The following is a 19,719-nucleotide window of genomic DNA, read 5'->3' as shown; positions in this document are numbered from 1 at the left end:
ATATTAGAAACCATTCTGCAGAAGGGACATTACAGCTCTGAATAAAAATTTTGGACCCTGCAAATTACATGTTATCTGCTTTGAGATAAAAGATTAGTAAGAACAGTACAATTCATTTTCTACGAGGCCTCCTATATATAAGAATGTCAATATATCAAAATTCAGTAAATAAAAGGTCTAGTACAAAACAACTGTACTTAGCTCATACAGAGTGAGGAAATCTTGCAGCAGTACATAGAACTTGGGAGTAAATCTCATTTTAATCCCCCCAACACCTAGGATAGCACTATACACACGTTGCTCAATAAACTAGATTTTCCTGAACAAATGCAAGATCGAACTCTAAAGATACCAAGAAAAGGATTATAAATCATTTAAAACACAGCACGTGAAAAGAAAATTGGCATTCATTTTGATATAACAATGATTTCTAAGTCCAAAGGAAAATGACAGAATGCTAGACCAAGACAGTCAAAAGATATTCATTATTTATCAAACATTTACAAGGTCCGATTCTACTTACTTTCCCTAACCATTCTTCCAAGCAAATAACAGAAAATTACTACACCTCAAAAGGACACTGCGCATTGCCCAGACAAAATCCATTCTACTACGGACAAGTTTCCTAAGTTGGGAGCTTTCGGAAACACATCTGCTTCAAACAGTGGAGTGTCACAGGCTAGCTCCCTGACACTTCCCCGGCAGCTGTGACCAGGCGCATCACAGGGCCGCTTTCCCTCTGGTCCTTCTGCTGTCTGCTCAGTGTTTCCCCTACCGGCCATTCTTCTCTCTAAATATACCAGGGTAGTGGTGGGGAAGCAAGTCTCATGCTTTGTGGTGGAAGAAAATAAGATACACAAAGAAATTCAAATTTGGTTGACACTGCCCCAAATGACATATTTTGTTTTGATAGAATTAATACCATGACAAGTATTTTAGAAGAATTCTGTTACTTACTAAGTTGGGATATACACTTGTTTCAGTTTACTCTCAGCTTCTGCAGCTTTTAGACGTTTCTAATTCAAAAGATGGATAAAATATGTTACGTACACTGTCTAATAATTATTACCACTTCATGGTTTTAAAAATTTCACAAGAAAATAATATATTAAAGCAAAATTCAAAAATTGCCACTTTAGGATATGTAGTAGTTTGCAAGAAAATTAAGCAGCAGTAATTTGCAAGAAAAGTCACTAGATTCTGAGATACAGAACTGTAAGCATTAATAACATTTCAGACATAGATTTTAAAAATAAAGCAACGAACAACTCCATTCCCCACATGAGTGAATCAACAGAACTTGTAAGTAACCATTTTCTCTTTTCAAATTTATTTTCTACCTTATTGCTTTTTTTGTTTTTCTGAGAGGAAAAAAAACCCCACACATAATCTTTACTTTTAGAAAAATATTCAGAGATGATTAGTTTTCAAAGTCCATGCAAAAGAAAGAGATAGTAACTATTCTAAATACAATTAAATAAGCATTTACCCTCAAATGTTGGGAGATATGCAGTATACTTTAAAGCTTGGCTGAACTCACATCAGATTTTAGGAACCAATTAGGAGCCAAATGCAAGAAAAGGAATGGGAAAAAGATTATGTAGTCAGATCCAGAGACTGAGCAACACAATAATGAATGCAAATAGGGAAGGAAAATAATACATGGTAGATATCCAAGATAAGACAAACCAAAGTATTTCTCCTCGTTTTCTTAATGAGGAATGAACAAAAACATTTAGGGGGACAACTTAAAACTTCTAGGGACAAAGTTAAAATTTCTGAAAATAATTTTATCCAAGTATTTTCAACCATCCCTGTTGTCATTATCTCCACCACCTTTGGGGACTCTTTTTGCTTTAAATAACATGGGTTTTCAGAGCACATGGTCTTCACTTCTACCTAAATTGTTTCAAATAAGCACTTTTTGAATTATATACGATGCTGACACAGGAAAACTTTCAGCAAGCCATGGGTTGGCTGGCATTCACTACTCACGATCTCAACGACTCATTATAACAAGACAGTGATTCTTAAAATGTATTGTTACAACATCCAACACTTGCCACTATGCAATCACATACTTAGGAAATATAATGTCTGTACTAAATATATATACCCCTTTCTTTACCATTTCTGATATGTGACTAGAAAACTATAAAAACAAGTATTGACTGAGGTCACTTCAGGAAAATACGCTTTTTCCCAAGTAGTATTGCTCAAAATAAGTAACTGAGAGCATTGCCTCAGTTTGGGACATGTGGGTAGGACTCAAAAACAAATGATTCCCTGCTTTTAGAAATACTTTTGGATAACAATTTATGTACAGTACCAAATCATCAAACTAGCAAGACTAACTTCTACGGGTAAGATGAAGGACGTAGGGGATACATCCACACCAACGTCATATAAAGAGCTTTCAAAATCCCTCAGATTGTATGGTTGACGGCATCGGTCTAAACTTTCAATACTGGAAAAGTAACTTGTTCAAAAGGTTTGTGCTAACATCAAATCTGAGGTCATTTCCTTCAAGTAAACTCACCAAGGTGGGAGGCACCAGGCACCTGCAAGGAAAATACTGCCTCTCTAGTGGTATCTTTCCCTGTTATCTTTCCAAAATAGCTATCATAACAAATTCTGAATTTTAAAAAATAATAAAAATAAGACTAAAATCTTAGAACAGCATCTTAAGGCTAAAAAAGCATGCAATCTAAGAGTCTAGAAAACATAAAGCAAACAAAACGAATTTAAAATAAAGTAGACTGCCAAGAAATACTAAAATATAAACAAAAAGTCCGCTTAAATGTAATCACAATGGTAACGATATGAAAACATTACCTGCTGTACGTATCTGTCAGTAGTTTTCCACATGTAGTAATATTCAATGATGCTCGTCAATGATTTCCAGGGGAGCTGAAAAAATATTCAACATGAAGATAAAAACAAGCTACTACAGCAACTGCTTTCCTTTATAACCAATCCTGTAAAATAATGAGGCAAATATCCACGTGGGAGATTCATTCAGTTTACGGAAACTGAAATTAATTCTTAGCAAAGGGTATCCCAAACAAGTCACATTCAGTTAGAGACTAATACAACACATGTCATTTCTCACTTCTATTTTGTTAAAAATTATAAACCTTATGACTGATACTATTTTATGATTTACTCAGGGAAGTTGTTCTCTGGCTATACAGAAGTTGGAACACAAACTTCAGAAATGACATTTAAATAGATTTAGCCGGTTACTTTTACTTCCAAAGATGTCAGCTACAACTGGGTGTCATTTGGTCTCTGGTATGCTTTTCATCCTTTTAAAAACTGCTTTATTTTAACCTATTTTACTTGTAAATAAAATCAAAACTTAAATCTCTGGAGGAAAAAAGAACATAACCGAAGAGTGGTTCATACCGGAAAAATAGAAAGCTTGCGCTTGTTTTTTCTCCCCAAAGATGTTATTTATTTTTAGAGGGGGGAAAGGAAGGGAGAAGAGAGGGAGAGCAACATCAATGTACAAGAGAAACACTGATCGGTTGCCTCTCGTTTGCTCCCAACTGGGGACCTGGCCCACACCTCAGGCTCGTGTCCTGACTGGGAATCAAGTAAGTGATGACCTTTCGGTTTGCAGGACGACGTCCAACCCCCTGAGCCACGCGTCAGGACCTTTGTTATTTTTCATTATTCAAAAATGGCCAGATGAGCTCCCAGTCGTCAGACCCACAACCAAATAATATATTCACTGTGTCCCTCTGCAAAGGGAGACCCGTAGTCATCCAAGACGCAAATCGGGGCACATCATATTTCACACAAAGTGACTGACGGCGTTCACAACTTCGGCTGTAGTAGCGGATTTTACAGATCGGTGACTCAGCACCCTGACTCCCATGCAGCTGGGCCTGATGCACCGTTGGGGTCAGAGTTAAAACAGCACTTCCCAAACGTAGTAAGTTATATAATGTCTAATCGATGGATTTTATGCCTGCAACTGTTACAACATTGTATGCCAACTGTAACAGAAAAATAAAAAAATATTTAAAGTCAAGAAACAGTACTTTCCAGACTGTACTGCAGCTTGTGATCGCGTGTAAAACACCCACGCCGTTCCTACCACCTCCACATTTCACCCACCTATTTGGTTTGGAGAGAAAACAGACGGAATTTATTTTAAGTTTAACTGGGTGGCAACTCCAGCAGTAGTTACAAATGTGGTCTCCTTGGAGGACCCAAATCTGTACAGTCACTGGCATTCGCATTGCAACTAAAGCCAACAGTGTTCTCCGCTCCAACAAGCAATCTAGTGGAGCTGGAAGGCTCTGGGGGGCGGTTTAGGAGCCTGCAAGAGTATGCCCAGACCTCAGAGGGTGAGACCTCACAGGACACTCACTGGCAGAGCCCCTAGGGTTTTAAGCAAGCTAAAACCTCTCCATCTCTGAACAAGTCTTCTTGTGAGAAATCACCCCTGACATGTAATTACCTGGAAGCCTGAGAAAGAAAACCAAGGGACCACGTAACCTGAGCTTCATCACGAGCCAGACTTTATCTGGGGGTGAGCCATGAAGTCCTAGTCAGGCGCGCTCAGCACCACCACACCCTTATCAAGGAGCAGAGAAGGTTGCGATCGCGTGAAGAACATGCCCCAGCCCAGTGTGCCTGCTCCTAATGCGGTATCATTTCTCCCTCAGCCCTCAGTTATGGCTCCGTGGGAGTTCCCTGTGACAAGTCAGTTCAGGAGGAAAAAGAATGTGCCTGTGTAGATGGCTCTGCGTGATATACTGGCGCGGCTACCACATTTCAGCCCCAAGCAGGAGTGGCCTGAAGCACAGTGAAGGAGAGAGGTCCTTTTGGAAGGTGGACACTGGGGTGAACACCTGGCTTTCTACTTTGAGCTGAAGGAGATAGCCAGAAGTAGCAATCCACACCCACTGGTGGGCAGTTGTTATTTACTTGTCACCACGATCAGGGACTTGAAAGGAATCAGCTTAGAATGTCGGTGACCATGAGGCTTAGAAAAGAGGTCTGTGGGACAGACAACCAGGATGGGCCTGAGTGTGGGGATATTTGTATCCTCGTGCTCACTCCCGGGCTCCCTCTGTAGAGAAGAATCACATTAATATCAAGTGGGTAAGTTACCTCCTCCATGGCGATCAGTCAGCCTCTCCTCCGAACCACACCAATGATGACTCAAAGGACACAGAAACACAGTGGACACAGAGGCAAGGAGACAGATCACACACGGGTGACACCACGTGGATGTCCGCTCACCAAATCTGATCTGATCGCTCCAGGTGCCCAAACTGCAAGGAGCAGAGTGCACTGGGTCTCCAACGTGGCACCCTTCCTGGTAACGTCGGGCACGTCAAACTCTCAGCATCCTGCACTGCACTGGCTAGCAGTACCACCCACAGAGTCATGAAAGACTTATTCCCACAAAACACTGCTTCTAACCAGGGCTCAGGGCCCTTAAGAATGAAGGTTCGGGTCACCCTACCAGACTGAGAATTCCGGTTATTACAGGCACGGAGGGGAGAAGGACAGTGGGGGAATTCAACTTTGAATCCCAGTGAAGGCCTCAGGATGAACTTCAGAAACAAAAAAGAAGACTAAAGAAGCCATACGTATTTCTGCCCTTGCTTGGTGTAATTATTTTCTGTCTGTACCCCAATTCCCCTTCTATTTCTTTGTAAGGTCTGCTGGTAGTGGTTTTAGCATTGTAATTTATTTTTGAAGCTACAAGCTATAAAGTCTGGATTGTGACTAAAACCAGAGGAGGAATAAACATCAACCAGAGAGAAAGTATATTTGGGCCTCCCCATTTGAAGAAATGGCACCACGTTTTCTAATGATTCAGGAATAATTACTGTTGTTTACAAAGACGGAGCAAAGCAAGGATGGATGTTGAGTAGCCAAAGAAGTGGGTGTGGCAGCTACTATACATCCACTTCCAAACTACTGGCTTATCTTCCTTGAAGCTCTAAACTATACTTTTCCCAGATACCCTTGAACAAGGGTGCAGACATATGGGCTAGGTGAGCCACACTGACAAACTGAATGACTTTTAGATATGGAAGTGAGCAACATCAAAATGAGGGTGCGTGCAGGGAGACCACAGTTTGGCCAGAACAATGGTCGAGATATCATGTTCTCCTAGGCCATCTCTGACCTTTCAGCATTTGAAGCTTGAAATCATGGATGCCAAGCAGCAGAGGACACGGGTGTTTCCACTGTTCCTCAAAGAACAGCATCCAAGCCTGGTTCTCTAGTCTTCCCAGAGATTCTATGAGAATCTAATATCCTCCATTCCTTTCTTCTTACATTAGATATAGTGAATTCTGTGCTTAGCAACTAAGAACTCTAACCAATATAATCCATACATTTATTCTTTATTCTGTACTCAGTGAGGTGGATTTCTCTCACCCCTACGCAAAAGCACTCTAATACAAAAATTAGGAAGGAGTGGAGTGTCTGAAGAACAGGCCCTGGAGATGTGGCATTTAACGACAGACTGCCAGTGGGGCAGAGGTGAGCACGACTGGTAGTACAGGCGGCGGGTTTTGTCGTAGGGCTGCTGCGAGAGCTCTGTCAGTGTGGGGTCGGACACTGCTCTTGGCTTCCCAAGCCCCAGTGTGCGGTATCGAAAATTGGATCCCCGGAAACTCCTGGACGTTCTGTTAGCCTTCTCACACCCTGCAGTAAATTTCTTTCTCCTTAAACTAGCTCACTCAAATGGATTCTGTCATCTCTAAATACTGTTTCCAACTTCCTTCTGGTTTACTTCCCTATAATGTAAAGATTAGAAATCCAAACATCATATTTCCAGGACCGCTGGCCAAGATGGTGGCACATGTAAACATGGCTCATCTCCTCACACAACATCAAAATTACAACCAAAATATAGAACAACCATCACTCAGAACTGTCCGAAATCAAGTTGAATGGATGTCTGACAACTACAGAATTAAGGAAACCACATCCATCCAGGCCAGTACAAAGGGTGGAGACGCGGAATGGACTGGTCCCACGTCCATGTGTGGTGGATAAAACTTTGGGAAGGATTATCTCAGGAGCAATGAGTCCCAGCCCCACACCACATCCCCCAGAGCCCAGGGTTCCAGAGCCAGGAAGGTAAGTCCCCATAACTTCTGGATGCCAACACCAGCGGGGATTGAGTCAGTGTAAGAAACTGCTGGACTCTTAGGCAGTTCTCCTTAAAGAACCCATACATGACCCTGGCTGGTGTGGCTCAGTGGTCTGACTGCCAGCCTATGAATCAAAGGGTCACTGGTTCGATTCCCAGTCTAGGGCATATGCCTGTGCTGCAGGTCAGGTCCCCAGAAGGGGGTGTGCAATAGGCAACCACACAATGATGTTTCTCCCCATCTCTTTCTCCCTCCCTTCTCCTCTCTAAAAAGAAATAAAATCTTAAAAAAAAAAAGCTTAAATGATATTAATTGAAGATAAAATACACCACCACAAATAATATTACCATAAATAAAGAAGCATGATTTAAAGATAAAAGGGTTAATTCACCACAAGAACGTAACAGTCCTAAATGTGTATGTACCTAATAACAGAGTTTCCATATAATCAAAGCAAAAACCTAATTACAATTGATAGGAATAATAGAAAAATCCACAATTACAGCTAGAGACTTTTAATACTGCTCTCTTAATAAGTACTAGAACAAACGGACAGAAAATCAGTAAGGCTTCCAAAGACTTGAACAACACTATCAATAAACTTGACCTAAGTAGCATTTGCAGAGCATTCCATCTAAAAGCAAAGTATCTATTCTTTCCAAGAGCACATGGAACATTCACCATAACAGACCACATACTGGGTCAGAATCAATCAAATCTCAAAAATGTAAAATTTGGAGGTGGTCAGCTGCAAAAATTGGGAGAGGGCAAGTGACCTAAGAAAACCCCCACTGGTGGTAATGTGGGTGTGCAAATGGTGATCAGCTGCCACTGGGGACCAGGCAAGAAAATCCCTTGCTTCTCAGGTCCTTCTTTCAAACAGTACAAAGCAAAAGCCGTCTGCCACTGGAGTGAGGAAGAAGTCTGTGCTCACTCATAAACCCCTGCCAGTAAAATGCAATATGAGGCAGAGGCTGGTTGCAGCAAAGGAGCTGTGAGGGTGCTGCCACCGAGACGTGGGCACACAAAGCCTGCCGAAGACTGGGGCTTCAACAGGACAGCGGAGAAACCCTCAGTGCCCACACCGTGAACCGTGCAGGCAATCAGCAGCAGCACCGTGCTACCATGGGGAGAAGCGCAACCAACCATGTGGAGAGAGGCTCCGTAGTGCAGCGCCTGCTGAGGTGGGGATAGGAACGGTGAAAAAGCCCTCAGCATCCCAGGCCTCACGTCAAGCACAGCAGAGTCTGAGGTCTATGGGTGTTCAGAACCCCTCCTTTTCACCCTATCAGTGAGGGATCCACCCCTCAAAACAATACAAGATGGCCAAACACAGAACACACGACACCCAAGACAAAACAGATGAGGCTGACATAGTCACAGTCCAGGGGAAAAGGACGCCATGTAGGGCCGCACAGCGGTTGTACTTGGGAATAGTGAGCCAGCAGTTGTGGAAGTGAGGCTTTGTGTACCAAGAGGGTAAGTGTGCCCTGGTTCCTAAAGAAGGTTCCCAGGGGAGGATGTGATTGGCTTGTCTGAATAACTCTTCAGGCTGGCGGGGAAGTGAAACCCATCAGGTTACAAACTGAGTGAGATGCTAGGGGAACTAGTCAGGTGGGGAGCCTTTCCTGCTAGGTGAGGGGCATATCTGGCAAAAACGGGGGAACTCATCATCAAGCTCTGGATCCCCCACAACAACGACCTGGAAGGAGAAGGGGCATGCGCATTGCAGAATGCAAATTCCACTTAACTACTTAACTCAATCTATGTTGTTGTTTACACAGGATGCTCCCCTTCCAATCAAAGATATAGGACATTAAAAACGGCATAAAAATAAATGTCATTTTCAAGAAATAAATCAGGCAACAGACCCCTAATATGACCCAAATATTGGAAATACCAGATATTCAATTATCATTACACTAAAGGATCTAGTTGAAAAGGTGGACAACACAAATGGACGGGGAATTTAAACGCAGATAGAAGCATAAAAAAGAATAAAAAATAAATGTTAGAAAAAAGCATGCTATCATATTTGAAGAATTCCTTCAACAAGTTTATCACTATATGGATATAACAGAAAAAAAGAATTAGTGTACTAGAAGATAAATCAGTACAAGTTATGCAAACTATACACAAACAGAAAATCTCATCTCTAGGAAACACAGTGAACTACAAGTAGAATAATTACAAAAATACACCCAGGCACAATGTAGTAGTAAAACTGCTAAAAACCAAGAGTAAAGAGAAATCTCAGACACAAAGAAAAAGGAAATTTACATACATACTAACTTTCTCATCAGAAATTGAATAAGCCAAATAAACACCTTTAGGTATTGAAAGAGAAAAAAAATAATGAATTCTAGAAAGAATAAAAAATCTTTCCAAAAGAAATAGTAAAAAGTTTTTCAGGCAAAGCTGAAATCATTGTTAGCTAAACATATGCTACCAGTAAATGACTGGATTAGAAGAAATGTTTCAAATAAATGATCTAAGCTACAACCTTAATAAGACAGCAGGCAAAGACAAAGCACCTTAACCCAAAGCTAAAGAAAGGAAATAATAAACATAAAAGAAGAAAACAATGCAAGAGAAAAGTCAATCAAACCAAAAGCTGCTTCTTTGTAAAGCTCAATAAAATTGAGAATTTTCACCCTGGCTGGTGTGGCTCAGTGGACTGAGTGCTGGCCTGTGAACTGAAAGGTCACCAGTTCAATTCCTGGTCCGGACAAATGCCTGGGTTGCAGGCCGGGTCCCCAGGTCACGAAGTGTGAGAGGCAACCAGTCGATGTATCTCTCACAGATCGATGTCTCTCTCCCTCTATTCCTCTCTCTAAAAATAAAATTTTTTTGATCAGTCTAGGTCAGACTGATGAGGAAAAAAGAGAGGAGGCCTACATTGGGAAAGCGAGGGGGACATCATTACAGATCCATCCTCCAGGCCTTAGACAGATAATATGAGACTTATGAACGACCTTATAACAATAAACTCGACAACTTAAGATAAAATGCACAGGGAGAGAGATATCAGCAACATAGAGGAATAGGGGATATAAGTCTCACTGCCCCCTCCAAACCCCCTCCCCCAAAAAACAAAACAGTAGATAGCTATCAACAAACAAAAATAGGCCTGGGAGAACAGAAGAGTCAAATTAAGAACCTACAGCAACACAGTGGAGCAAATAATGAAGAATTACCACACAGAAAGAATCACTGTTGACAGCTTAGCCGAGACATCTGGAAAAGGCTAGGAACAAGGAAGAAGGGTGGGGACTGTCAAAATAAGCCACGAGGTGGGTGCCAGGGAGGTCCCCCGTGGCCTGCTCTACAGAGGAGCCTGGGAGCCTTTGCCACTGAGGACCTCATACAGCCCCCACTACAGAATTCCTGCAGTTGTCACAGCATAGGCATCTGCAGTGTGTGTTGGCGTGGACCACAGACAGCAGCCTGCTCCGCAGGGAAAACCAGCACCTACGCCATTGAGGTAACCAACAGCTATCAATGCTACTGGGAGACGCTGCTGGGTCACTCCCAGAAGACACTGCTGTGCCCTTACCTCCAACTCCATGTACACCCTGGACCCCAGAGTCCTGGCTGCTCCGCATATACCTGCACTTTGACCTCAGCTCCACACTGCTCCACGTGTGCACACACCTCAGGCACCATGGCCCTGGAAACTAGCCAGCACCCCAGACTGCCGTCACTCCATGAGCACACATGCTCCACTCCTGGCTCTGTGGCAGACCCAAGTGTGCCCATGCCTCGCACCACCACCACCACAGGACACCCCAAAGCCAGACCCATTGCCAAGAGGATCCCCTTGGTCCATGACATACCCCATGGAGAAAAAGACATCAGGAGGACCCCCTGCAGCCTTTGTCACTGCAGACTGTAACAGTTCTCACTGCCACCGCACACCTGCAGCCACGGCCATGGAGGCCCCTGCAATCTTTACCAACACTGACCTCAGCTGATGGAGCTGAATGTCACCACCTGCTGATGAAGGCCTTTCCCCACTAAAGCCAGTCTGTAAATATGGAAGAGGTCACTGCTCCATCAAATGCACAGACATCTACAGAAGGCTATGAGAAACATGAAAAATTAAGGAAATAAGACACTGTGAAAGGAACACACAGTAATTTTCCAGTAGCTGACCCCAAAGAAATGAGTATCTACTATTTGCCTGAAAAAATTTTTATTGTTTTAAGGAAGTTCAGTAAGTTATAAGAAAATACAGTTAGACAATACAATGAAATTAGGAAAACAATATAAAAACAGAATGAGTACAATAGAGAAACAGAAATAATAAAAAGGAACCTAACATAAATCCTGAAGCTGAAGAATGCAATGAATTAAATGAAAAAACACAATACAGAGCATCAACAACAGACTTGATTGAGCAGAAAAAATATGCAAACTCAAAGACAGGTCATTAGAAATCATCCAGTCAGAGGAGAAAAAAAATGTATCCAATTAGCAGAAAGAATGAAATAACAAAGATCAGAGCAGAAATAAATGAGGTAAAAACTATAAAAATAGGAAAGATCAATGTAACAAAGGGCTTTAAAAAAAAAAAAAGATAAAGCTGACAAAACCTTTAGCTAGACTGAGAAAATAAGACTCAGATAAAAAGGCTTGTTTTGAGAGACTCTTATGAACCAATATATGCCAACAAATTGGACAACCTAGAAAAAAAAGAGATCAATTTCTAGAAACATACAAGCTACCCAGACTGAATAATGACGAAACAGAACATCTGAATAGATTATACATAACTAATCAGGAGACTGAAATAGGAATCAAAAACCTGTGATCAAAGAAAAGCCCAGGACTAGATGTCTTTGCTGGTGAATTCCACCAAACATTTAAGGAAGAATTAATGCCTGTCCTTTTGTTATCTCTTATCTTTTTGGTAACAGCCATCCTAACAGGTATGAGGTGACACCTCACTGTGGTCTCGATTTGTACTTCCCTAATGATTAGGGATGTTGAGCACCCTTTTCTGTACCAGTCTTCAACCACTGAGCATGATGTTAGTTGTGAGGCTTGTCATATATGGCCTTGAGGTTTATGTATTTCTTTTAGAAGTATTAGGGGGTGGGGTGAACAATTAGTTTTTTAAGAAGATTTTACTTATATTTAGAGAGAAGGGAAGGGAAGGAGAGAAACATCAGTGGGTTGCCTCTCACACTCCCCAACTGGGGACCTGGCCTGCAACCTAGGCATGTGCCCTGACTGGGAATTGAACCAGCGACCATTCAGTTCACAGGGCAGCACTCAACCCACTGAGCCACACCAGCCAGGACAATACAACTTATTTTAAAACACCCAAACTAAAAAAAACCCCATAAACCCTTTGGGCAGTTAAGCCTCCTGGTGTTACATATTCTTTAATGTTTTCGACACACTGGTGGACAATTTCAGCCTCCAACCTACAACACATGTAATGTGACAGGCTCATCAGCCAGAATTCTAACCACCTTCAGCAAAAACTAATATACACCACACTGCAAATTTACAAGGATTTTTTTAGATTGTGAAGGTAACAAAAACCATCTAATAGCATTATTATTGTTATTTTCATACAGTTATTTTTTGTCTCATATCGGTGTCAGCCTGTGTGTCCAAGCATACTGCACCAAGGCTATTATTCAGAGTTACTTCCTAGTCCTGTGTGAGGTGCCTGGGAGTATTGTCTGCAAGTTTCATACCTCATATAAATCTTTCAATTTGCTGTTTTCTCCCTTTATCATCAGAGATCCAGCTGAACTGCCAGGTAACTCTGTGAAGCCATTTCTGATTCTGATTGGCACAACTGGTAACTCCCCTCCCAATACCCCACAACATTCATTCATACTACAGACAGGAATAACCACATTTTGTTTTAGTGGCATGTATGTGTTTCAATCTCTTGATCTGGATTATGAACTCGTTCCCTGAAGTAACACTGCACTTCTTTGGCATGCCTAGTGCCTACGTGAAGACCTGGCACGTTGCAGATGCTCAACTGACATCTGGTGAACTTCAATGAGCCCAGAGACTACTAGAACACAAAGTGAGCATGTCACACTCAATGCAGAGAAAGCAGTTTCACTCTAAACGGGTTTCTCATCTTCCATTCCTTTGTGAGACCTGCAGATTCTGTTCTTTGGGGGGGGTTTGTTTTTGTGGTTTCTACTTAGTGGGATAGCTATATTACATTAATAACACTGCACTGGTATGTTGTTCTGACCACCTGAAGCTAAATGCCACCAGTGCCTTTTAAATTCTCACCTGCACGTCCTATAAATGGAAATCATGACATACAACAATCTGGGTGTGAGTGATGTGTTGCCAGAAGAAGAAACGTCAATGACACTAACAGCTTTAATTATCATGTTTGGAACTTAATGTATCCATATTGATAAATAATAATTTTGCTTCAGAAAGAATTCAAACAGAAATTCAACAACATAAAAGGCAGGATATTAGCTCACATCAAATACTTCACCGTCTATAAAGATTCTATTATCATAATTTTTTAAAAGGATGACTGCTATAGATATCTATTAATGGACTTTCAAATGGAAATTTCTCCATTTCAAAGAGACTGTAAGCTTAATAAAAGAGCAATTCCACAAACACAAAGACAAAAGAAAGTACATAATAGCAAAAAAGATTATCTAGTATTTAAAAGGCAAGTAAGAAACTGCATATCATTAAGAGGAGTCAAAGAGCCAAAGCTTATAAATCAAATTCTCCCACTCTGCTTTACAGGTCTGTCTGCACGTCCAAGGTCCACGTCCAATTTAGACTTAACAATGAGACAACCAGAAAAATATCAAAGGTCCAAAGGAGGGCCACAAGCTTAAGAAGCAGGACTCAGATATATTTAGCACAAATGGTCAGACAATCTGTTCGTGTATTTTAAACTCAGAACTCAGAGAGGTGAAGAGGATGAATGCACACTGCCAAGGTTTACAGCAAGAACTCAGGGCCTCCTGGCCCTGGGTCTTACTCACAATTACTTCCCAGAATAAATGTCAGCTTCTCCCTTTATAATACTGGCCTTCAATCTATGTTGACCAGATAAAAATCACTTGTCATAGACTCGCTAAATAAATACTTTAAGGTTCACCAGATTTCAAAAACAAATAAAATATTCCCACCTCAACATTTTATATTATTCACAATTTTCTACTTACAAAGTCTTGACGTATATCGTTGAAGTCTTTGCCATATTTTTCCAGGGCCTCTTCAAATAAACTAGCTTCAGAGGCTGACCATTCTTCCATTTCATCTCTGCATAAAACAGGTCCTCCAAGTGGCACTAAGACACTAATTGCACTGCTCAAATCATAGCTGTGTCTATACAATGTATCCATAGCATGAAACTAAAGGAAACAAACAAAATGGAGAGAAAAGATCAGCCACAAATGCAAACTTACTCAATTATTTAAGAACAGAAATACTAAAGTGCATGATGCACTTCATTAGCAATAATATGCTTAGATGGTACTTATTTTTTTCACAAAATTAAGAAAAATTTGAACAGATAACAATTATTTAAAATATCATCAACTGCTTTAAGAAAATGCTGACTAGTGTCTTTTAAGGTGGGTATCTTTTTAAATGCATCCAATTGTTCTAGCAACCTAACCATGAAGATCCAGGACCTCCAGGTATTAATTTGGGAACTCAGTAAGTTTCATCATCCTTTCTGTTAAAAATACCAACGTCACTTCAGCTATTATACAAGGATGGCACAGCCTTACTGAACAAGGGAAAAACAGATTATGTATCAGACAATGAGAAAAATATTCTCAGGTTAGATTGAGAGAATGATGGACTACGAAAGGAAAAATGGAAAAGAAATCAATGGAACTGAGAATGAACGAGAGTTAAGACAAAAAATTACCAGTCCGTGTAAACCAAACCAAACCAAACCAAACCAAACCAAACCAAACTAAACCAAACCAAATTAACCTAGCCATGCTAAGAGTTAACTTGGTTGGCCCTAGCTGGCCCTAGGTGTGGCTCAGTGGATTAACCGCCAGCCTGCAAACCAAAGGGTCACTACTGGTTCGATTTCCAGTCTGAGCACATGCCTCGTTTGTGGACCAAGTCCCTAGTAGGGGGCACATGAGAGGCAACCACACATTGATGTTTCTCTCGCCCTACCCCCAACCTCTCAAAATAAATAAATTTTTTAAAAAAGTTAACTTGGTTGATATTTTTAAGCAAGAACAGATGATCAGGCATGCTTGGAACAGCTAGGTTGGTGGGGGTTTCCTATATATTTCAAGGGAGAGTGTGATTTGAAGGCCTTCAATCTATGCTGAAGGATAATTTGAAAGAAGAAAAGATAGGTTATAATAATAAAATTGACTTTTTGAAAAAGTACCTTGGGTCTAGCATTTTCCTCCCATCAAAAGCAGAAAATAAACTACCGTATTTTTCAGACTATAAGATACACTCTCCTACCCCCAAATTTGGGAGGAAAAGGGGGTGCACCTTATAGTCCGAATGGAGGTTACCTGGCTTGCTGGCTGGGGAGGCAGGGGGGTAGCCATGGTGAAGCGGGGTTTTTTTCCTATTTTCCTCCTCTAAAACCTAGGTGTGTCTTATGGTCCGGTGCATCTTAGAGTCCAAAAAATATGGTAGGTTCCAAAACTTCCAAATTTAAAGTTCTGAAAAACTTGATAGTTTTCTACTGGAGAGAAAGAGATTCATCCATAACATGTATGCACATTGTATGCATAGCAGGAAAACAGCAAAATAGGGTGATTAGCTCTGTCTCAGGATAAACATGTATGTATGTATGTGTGGTGCAGATTTGGCTGACAAGGTGATCACATCTTTGCCAAGAGCAAATTCTGTTTAAACTTTCTAACATATGAAAGCCAAGTGACGCACTTTTTAAAAACACAGTGTATCTTCTGATATTTATTTAAAATTTCACATTGGGGAGGTGTCGCATCTACAAGACAAGAAGGGTCTTAGGATTTAGTGTGTAAGTGGTCCCTAAGTATCTGATAGGGGGCAGTAGACAGTTCTCTCCTGGTGCAAGAGCGTAAACTAAGCTCCAGTATCAGCTAACATCTGTTAAAGGGGGAAAAATTAGCAAAAGTATGGATTAAAATACGTATTTATTACTGTGATATATTAAGACTCTGAACAAGACTACAGAATATAAATTTGCTGACAGACCTAAAGGCGGGACTCAGGACATGTCCACATGTTTAGGCACAATAACCAAGTGCTTTAACAAGGGTTGACATTTCACTTAAAATAAATCATTGGACTCAAATTAACAATCTACACTTACACCTAAAGGAACTAGGGAAAAACAAAACAAACCCCAAAATGTATAGAAGGAATGAAATTATAAAGATCAGAACAAAAATAGACAAAATAGTCTAACAAAATAACATAAAAGATCAATGAAACCAAGAGCTGGTTCGTTGAAAAGATAAACAAAATTGATAAACCTTTAGCCAGACTCACCAAGAAAAAGAGAGGACCCAAATAAAATCAGAAATGAAAGAGGAAAAGTGACAACTGACACCACAGAAATACAAAGGATTATAAGAAAACACTATGAACAATTATGTCAATAATTAGACAAACTGTAAGATATGGATAAATTCCTTGAAAAATACAGTTTTCCAAGACTAAGTGAAGAAGAAAAACATCTGAAGAGACCAATAACTACTAATGAATCAACCATCAAAACATTCCCTACAAATGAAAGCCTTGGACATAACGGCCTCACAGGTAAATTTTACCAAACATCAAAGAACAATTGACACTTATCTTTCTTAAACTATCCAAAAAATTCAAAGGAGGAAAGGTTCCCCAGCTCATTTTACAAGGCCACCATAACCAGATAAAGGCATTACAAAGTAAGAAAATTATATAGGTCAATATCCTGGATGAACATAGATGCAAAAATCCTCAACAAAATATTAGCAAACCAAATTCAGCAACACATTATAATGACCATACACCACGATGAAGTGGGATTTATTCTTGGGATGCGAGGTTTGTTCATTATCTGCAAGTCAATTAACATTTTACACTACATAAACAAAATGAAGGGAAAAAATCACGATGATATCAACAGATGCAGAAAAAGCATATGACAAAAATCCAGCATCGATTTATGATAAAAACCCTAAGCAAAGTGGGATTAGAGGGAACATTATCTCAATATAATAAAGGACATAATGTGACAAACGCAAGCTTTTTCCTTAAGATCAGGAACAAGACAAGAATGTCTACTTTCACCACTTTTATTCAACACAGTATTGGAACAGCAATCAAACAAGAAAAAGAAAGAGAAGTCACTGAAATTGGAAAGGAAGAAGTAAACTGTCATTGTTTGCAGATGACAATACTCTATACATAGAGATTCCACCAAAAAACCATTAAAATCAATAAATGAATTCAGTAAAGTAGAATGATACAAAATTAACATTCAGGAATAGGTTGCATTTTTACACCAATATTTAATGATCAGAATGAGAAATTAAGAAAACAATCCTATTTACAATTGCATGAAAAAGTTTAAGCAAGGAGGTAAAAATTCTATACTCAGAAAACTATAAGACACTGAAGAAGAAGATACAAATAAGGGGAAGCAGATACTGTGCTCATGGACAGGAAGACTAACACTGTTAAAATGCCCATACTACCAAAAGCAATCTACAGATTCAATGCAATTCCTATCAAAATACCAGTGATGTATTTCACAAAACTAGAGGCAAATAATCCAAATATTTATATAGAACCACAAAAGACCCCAGATAGCCACAGCAATGTTGAGAAAGAAGAACTAAGTTGAAGGAATCACACTACTTGACATCAAACTATCTTACAAGGCCATAGTAATCAAAACAGGATGGTACTGCCATAAAAACAGGTATAGAGATCAATGGAACAGAACAGGAGCCCAGAAATAAACCCACGCCTGTATGGTCAATTAATATTTAACAAAGGAGGCAAGAACATACAATGGGGTAAAGAATCTATTCAGTAAATTGTATTGGGAAAGCTGAACAGATACATGCAAAAAAAGAAGAAGAAAGAAGAAAGAAGAAAGAAGAAAGGAGAAAGAAGAAAGAAGAAGAAGAAGAAGAAGAAGAAACTAAACCACATTCTTCCACCATATACAAGAATAAACTCAAAATGGATTAAAGACTTAAGTGTAAGACTTTATACCATAAAAATCCTGTAACAAAAATACAGGCAATAAAATCTGGGACATTTCTCTTAGTAATATTTTTTTTCTGATTTATCTCTTTAGGCAAGGGAAAAAAAAGAAAAAATAAACAAGCGGGACTACATCAACCTAAAAAGATTTTGCACAGGAAAGAAAACTATCAACAAAATGAACAGACAACCCACTGAATAGGAAAACATATTAGCCAATGATACATCCAATAAGGGGTCAATATCCAAAATTTACAAAGAACTCAAGACAACTCAACACCAAAAAAAATATACAATCCAATTAAAAACTGGGCAGAGGACCTCAAAACACATTTCTGCAAAGAGGGCATACAGATGGCTAACAGATATATGAAAAGATGCTTGACATGACTAATCATCAGAGATGCAAATCAAAACCAGAATGAGGTATCACCTCACACCTGTCAGAATGGCTATATCATCAGTGATCAGCAAACAAGTGCTGACAAGGATGTAGAGAAAAGGGACCCACATGCACTGTTGGTGAGATTGAGAATCGGTATAGACATTTTGGGAAACAGTATGGAGGCTGTTAAAAAAAAAAAATGAAAAAAATCGAACAACCTTATGACTTAACAATTCCACTTCTGGGTATATATACAAAGAAATCCAAAACACCAATTCAAAAAGATATATGCACCCCTACATTCACTGCATCATTATTTACAGTAGCCAAGACATGGAAGCCTCCTAAGTGTCCATCAATAGACAACTGGCAAAGAAGATACAGTACATATATTCAATGGAGTACTACTTAGCTTAAAAAAAAAAAAAAAGGAAGAATGGAATCGTACCATTTACAACAGCATGGATGGATCTAGAGGATATTATAAATGAAATAAGTCAGACAAAGAAAAATACCGTAACTGGTACTGATTTAACTTACACGTGAAAGTTAAAAAACAAAATAAGTGAACAAATGAAACAGAAACAGACCCACAGATACAGAGAATAACTGATGGTTGCCAGGTGAGATGGAGTTTGGGGGACTGGGTGAAAAGGACTAAGAATACAAACTGGCAGGTACAAAACACTCATGTGAAAGTACAGCACAGAGAACACAGTCAATAATACTGTAATAACTGTGTATGGTGCCAGGTGGGTACTAGACTTATTGGGGGGGGTTGCTTGGTAAGTTATATGAATGTTTAATCACGATGCTGTACACCTAAAACCAATACAACATTGAATGTCAACTGTCACTGAAAAATATAAGAACCATTGGATTCCAGAAAATAAAAGCCAGCAGGGACTTCATTACCAATTTCCCAGTGATAATCACAGCTAAGACCACGGGCCACGCACAGCTGTTTGCTGTGTATGTCACAATCATGGAATAAAACTTCAACTCAAG

General features: G+C 39.9%; 1 protein-coding gene across 7 annotated transcripts in view; it reads right to left on the bottom strand.

The window, feature by feature from the left end:
- The window catches only part of MTA3 (metastasis associated 1 family member 3), a 158,429-nt gene that overhangs the window by 35,133 nt on the left and 103,577 nt on the right, over positions 1 to 19,719 (bottom strand). For all 7 annotated transcript variants that reach the window (XM_053924354.1, XM_053924355.1, XM_053924353.2 and 4 more), the window contains exons 9-11: positions 14,318 to 14,506; positions 2,836 to 2,910; positions 958 to 1,016 (exon numbers count right to left, since the gene is read on the bottom strand). In XM_053924354.1, coding sequence (XP_053780329.1) covers positions 958 to 1,016; positions 2,836 to 2,910; positions 14,318 to 14,506 — 323 coding nt within the window. The remainder of the gene's footprint in view (positions 1 to 957; positions 1,017 to 2,835; positions 2,911 to 14,317; positions 14,507 to 19,719) is intronic.

This window comes from Desmodus rotundus, chromosome 5, assembly GCF_022682495.2.
Source record: "Desmodus rotundus isolate HL8 chromosome 5, HLdesRot8A.1, whole genome shotgun sequence".
NCBI classification, from domain to species: Eukaryota; Metazoa; Chordata; class Mammalia; order Chiroptera; family Phyllostomidae; genus Desmodus; species Desmodus rotundus.
This window is presented reverse-complemented; position numbering and strand designations above follow the sequence as displayed.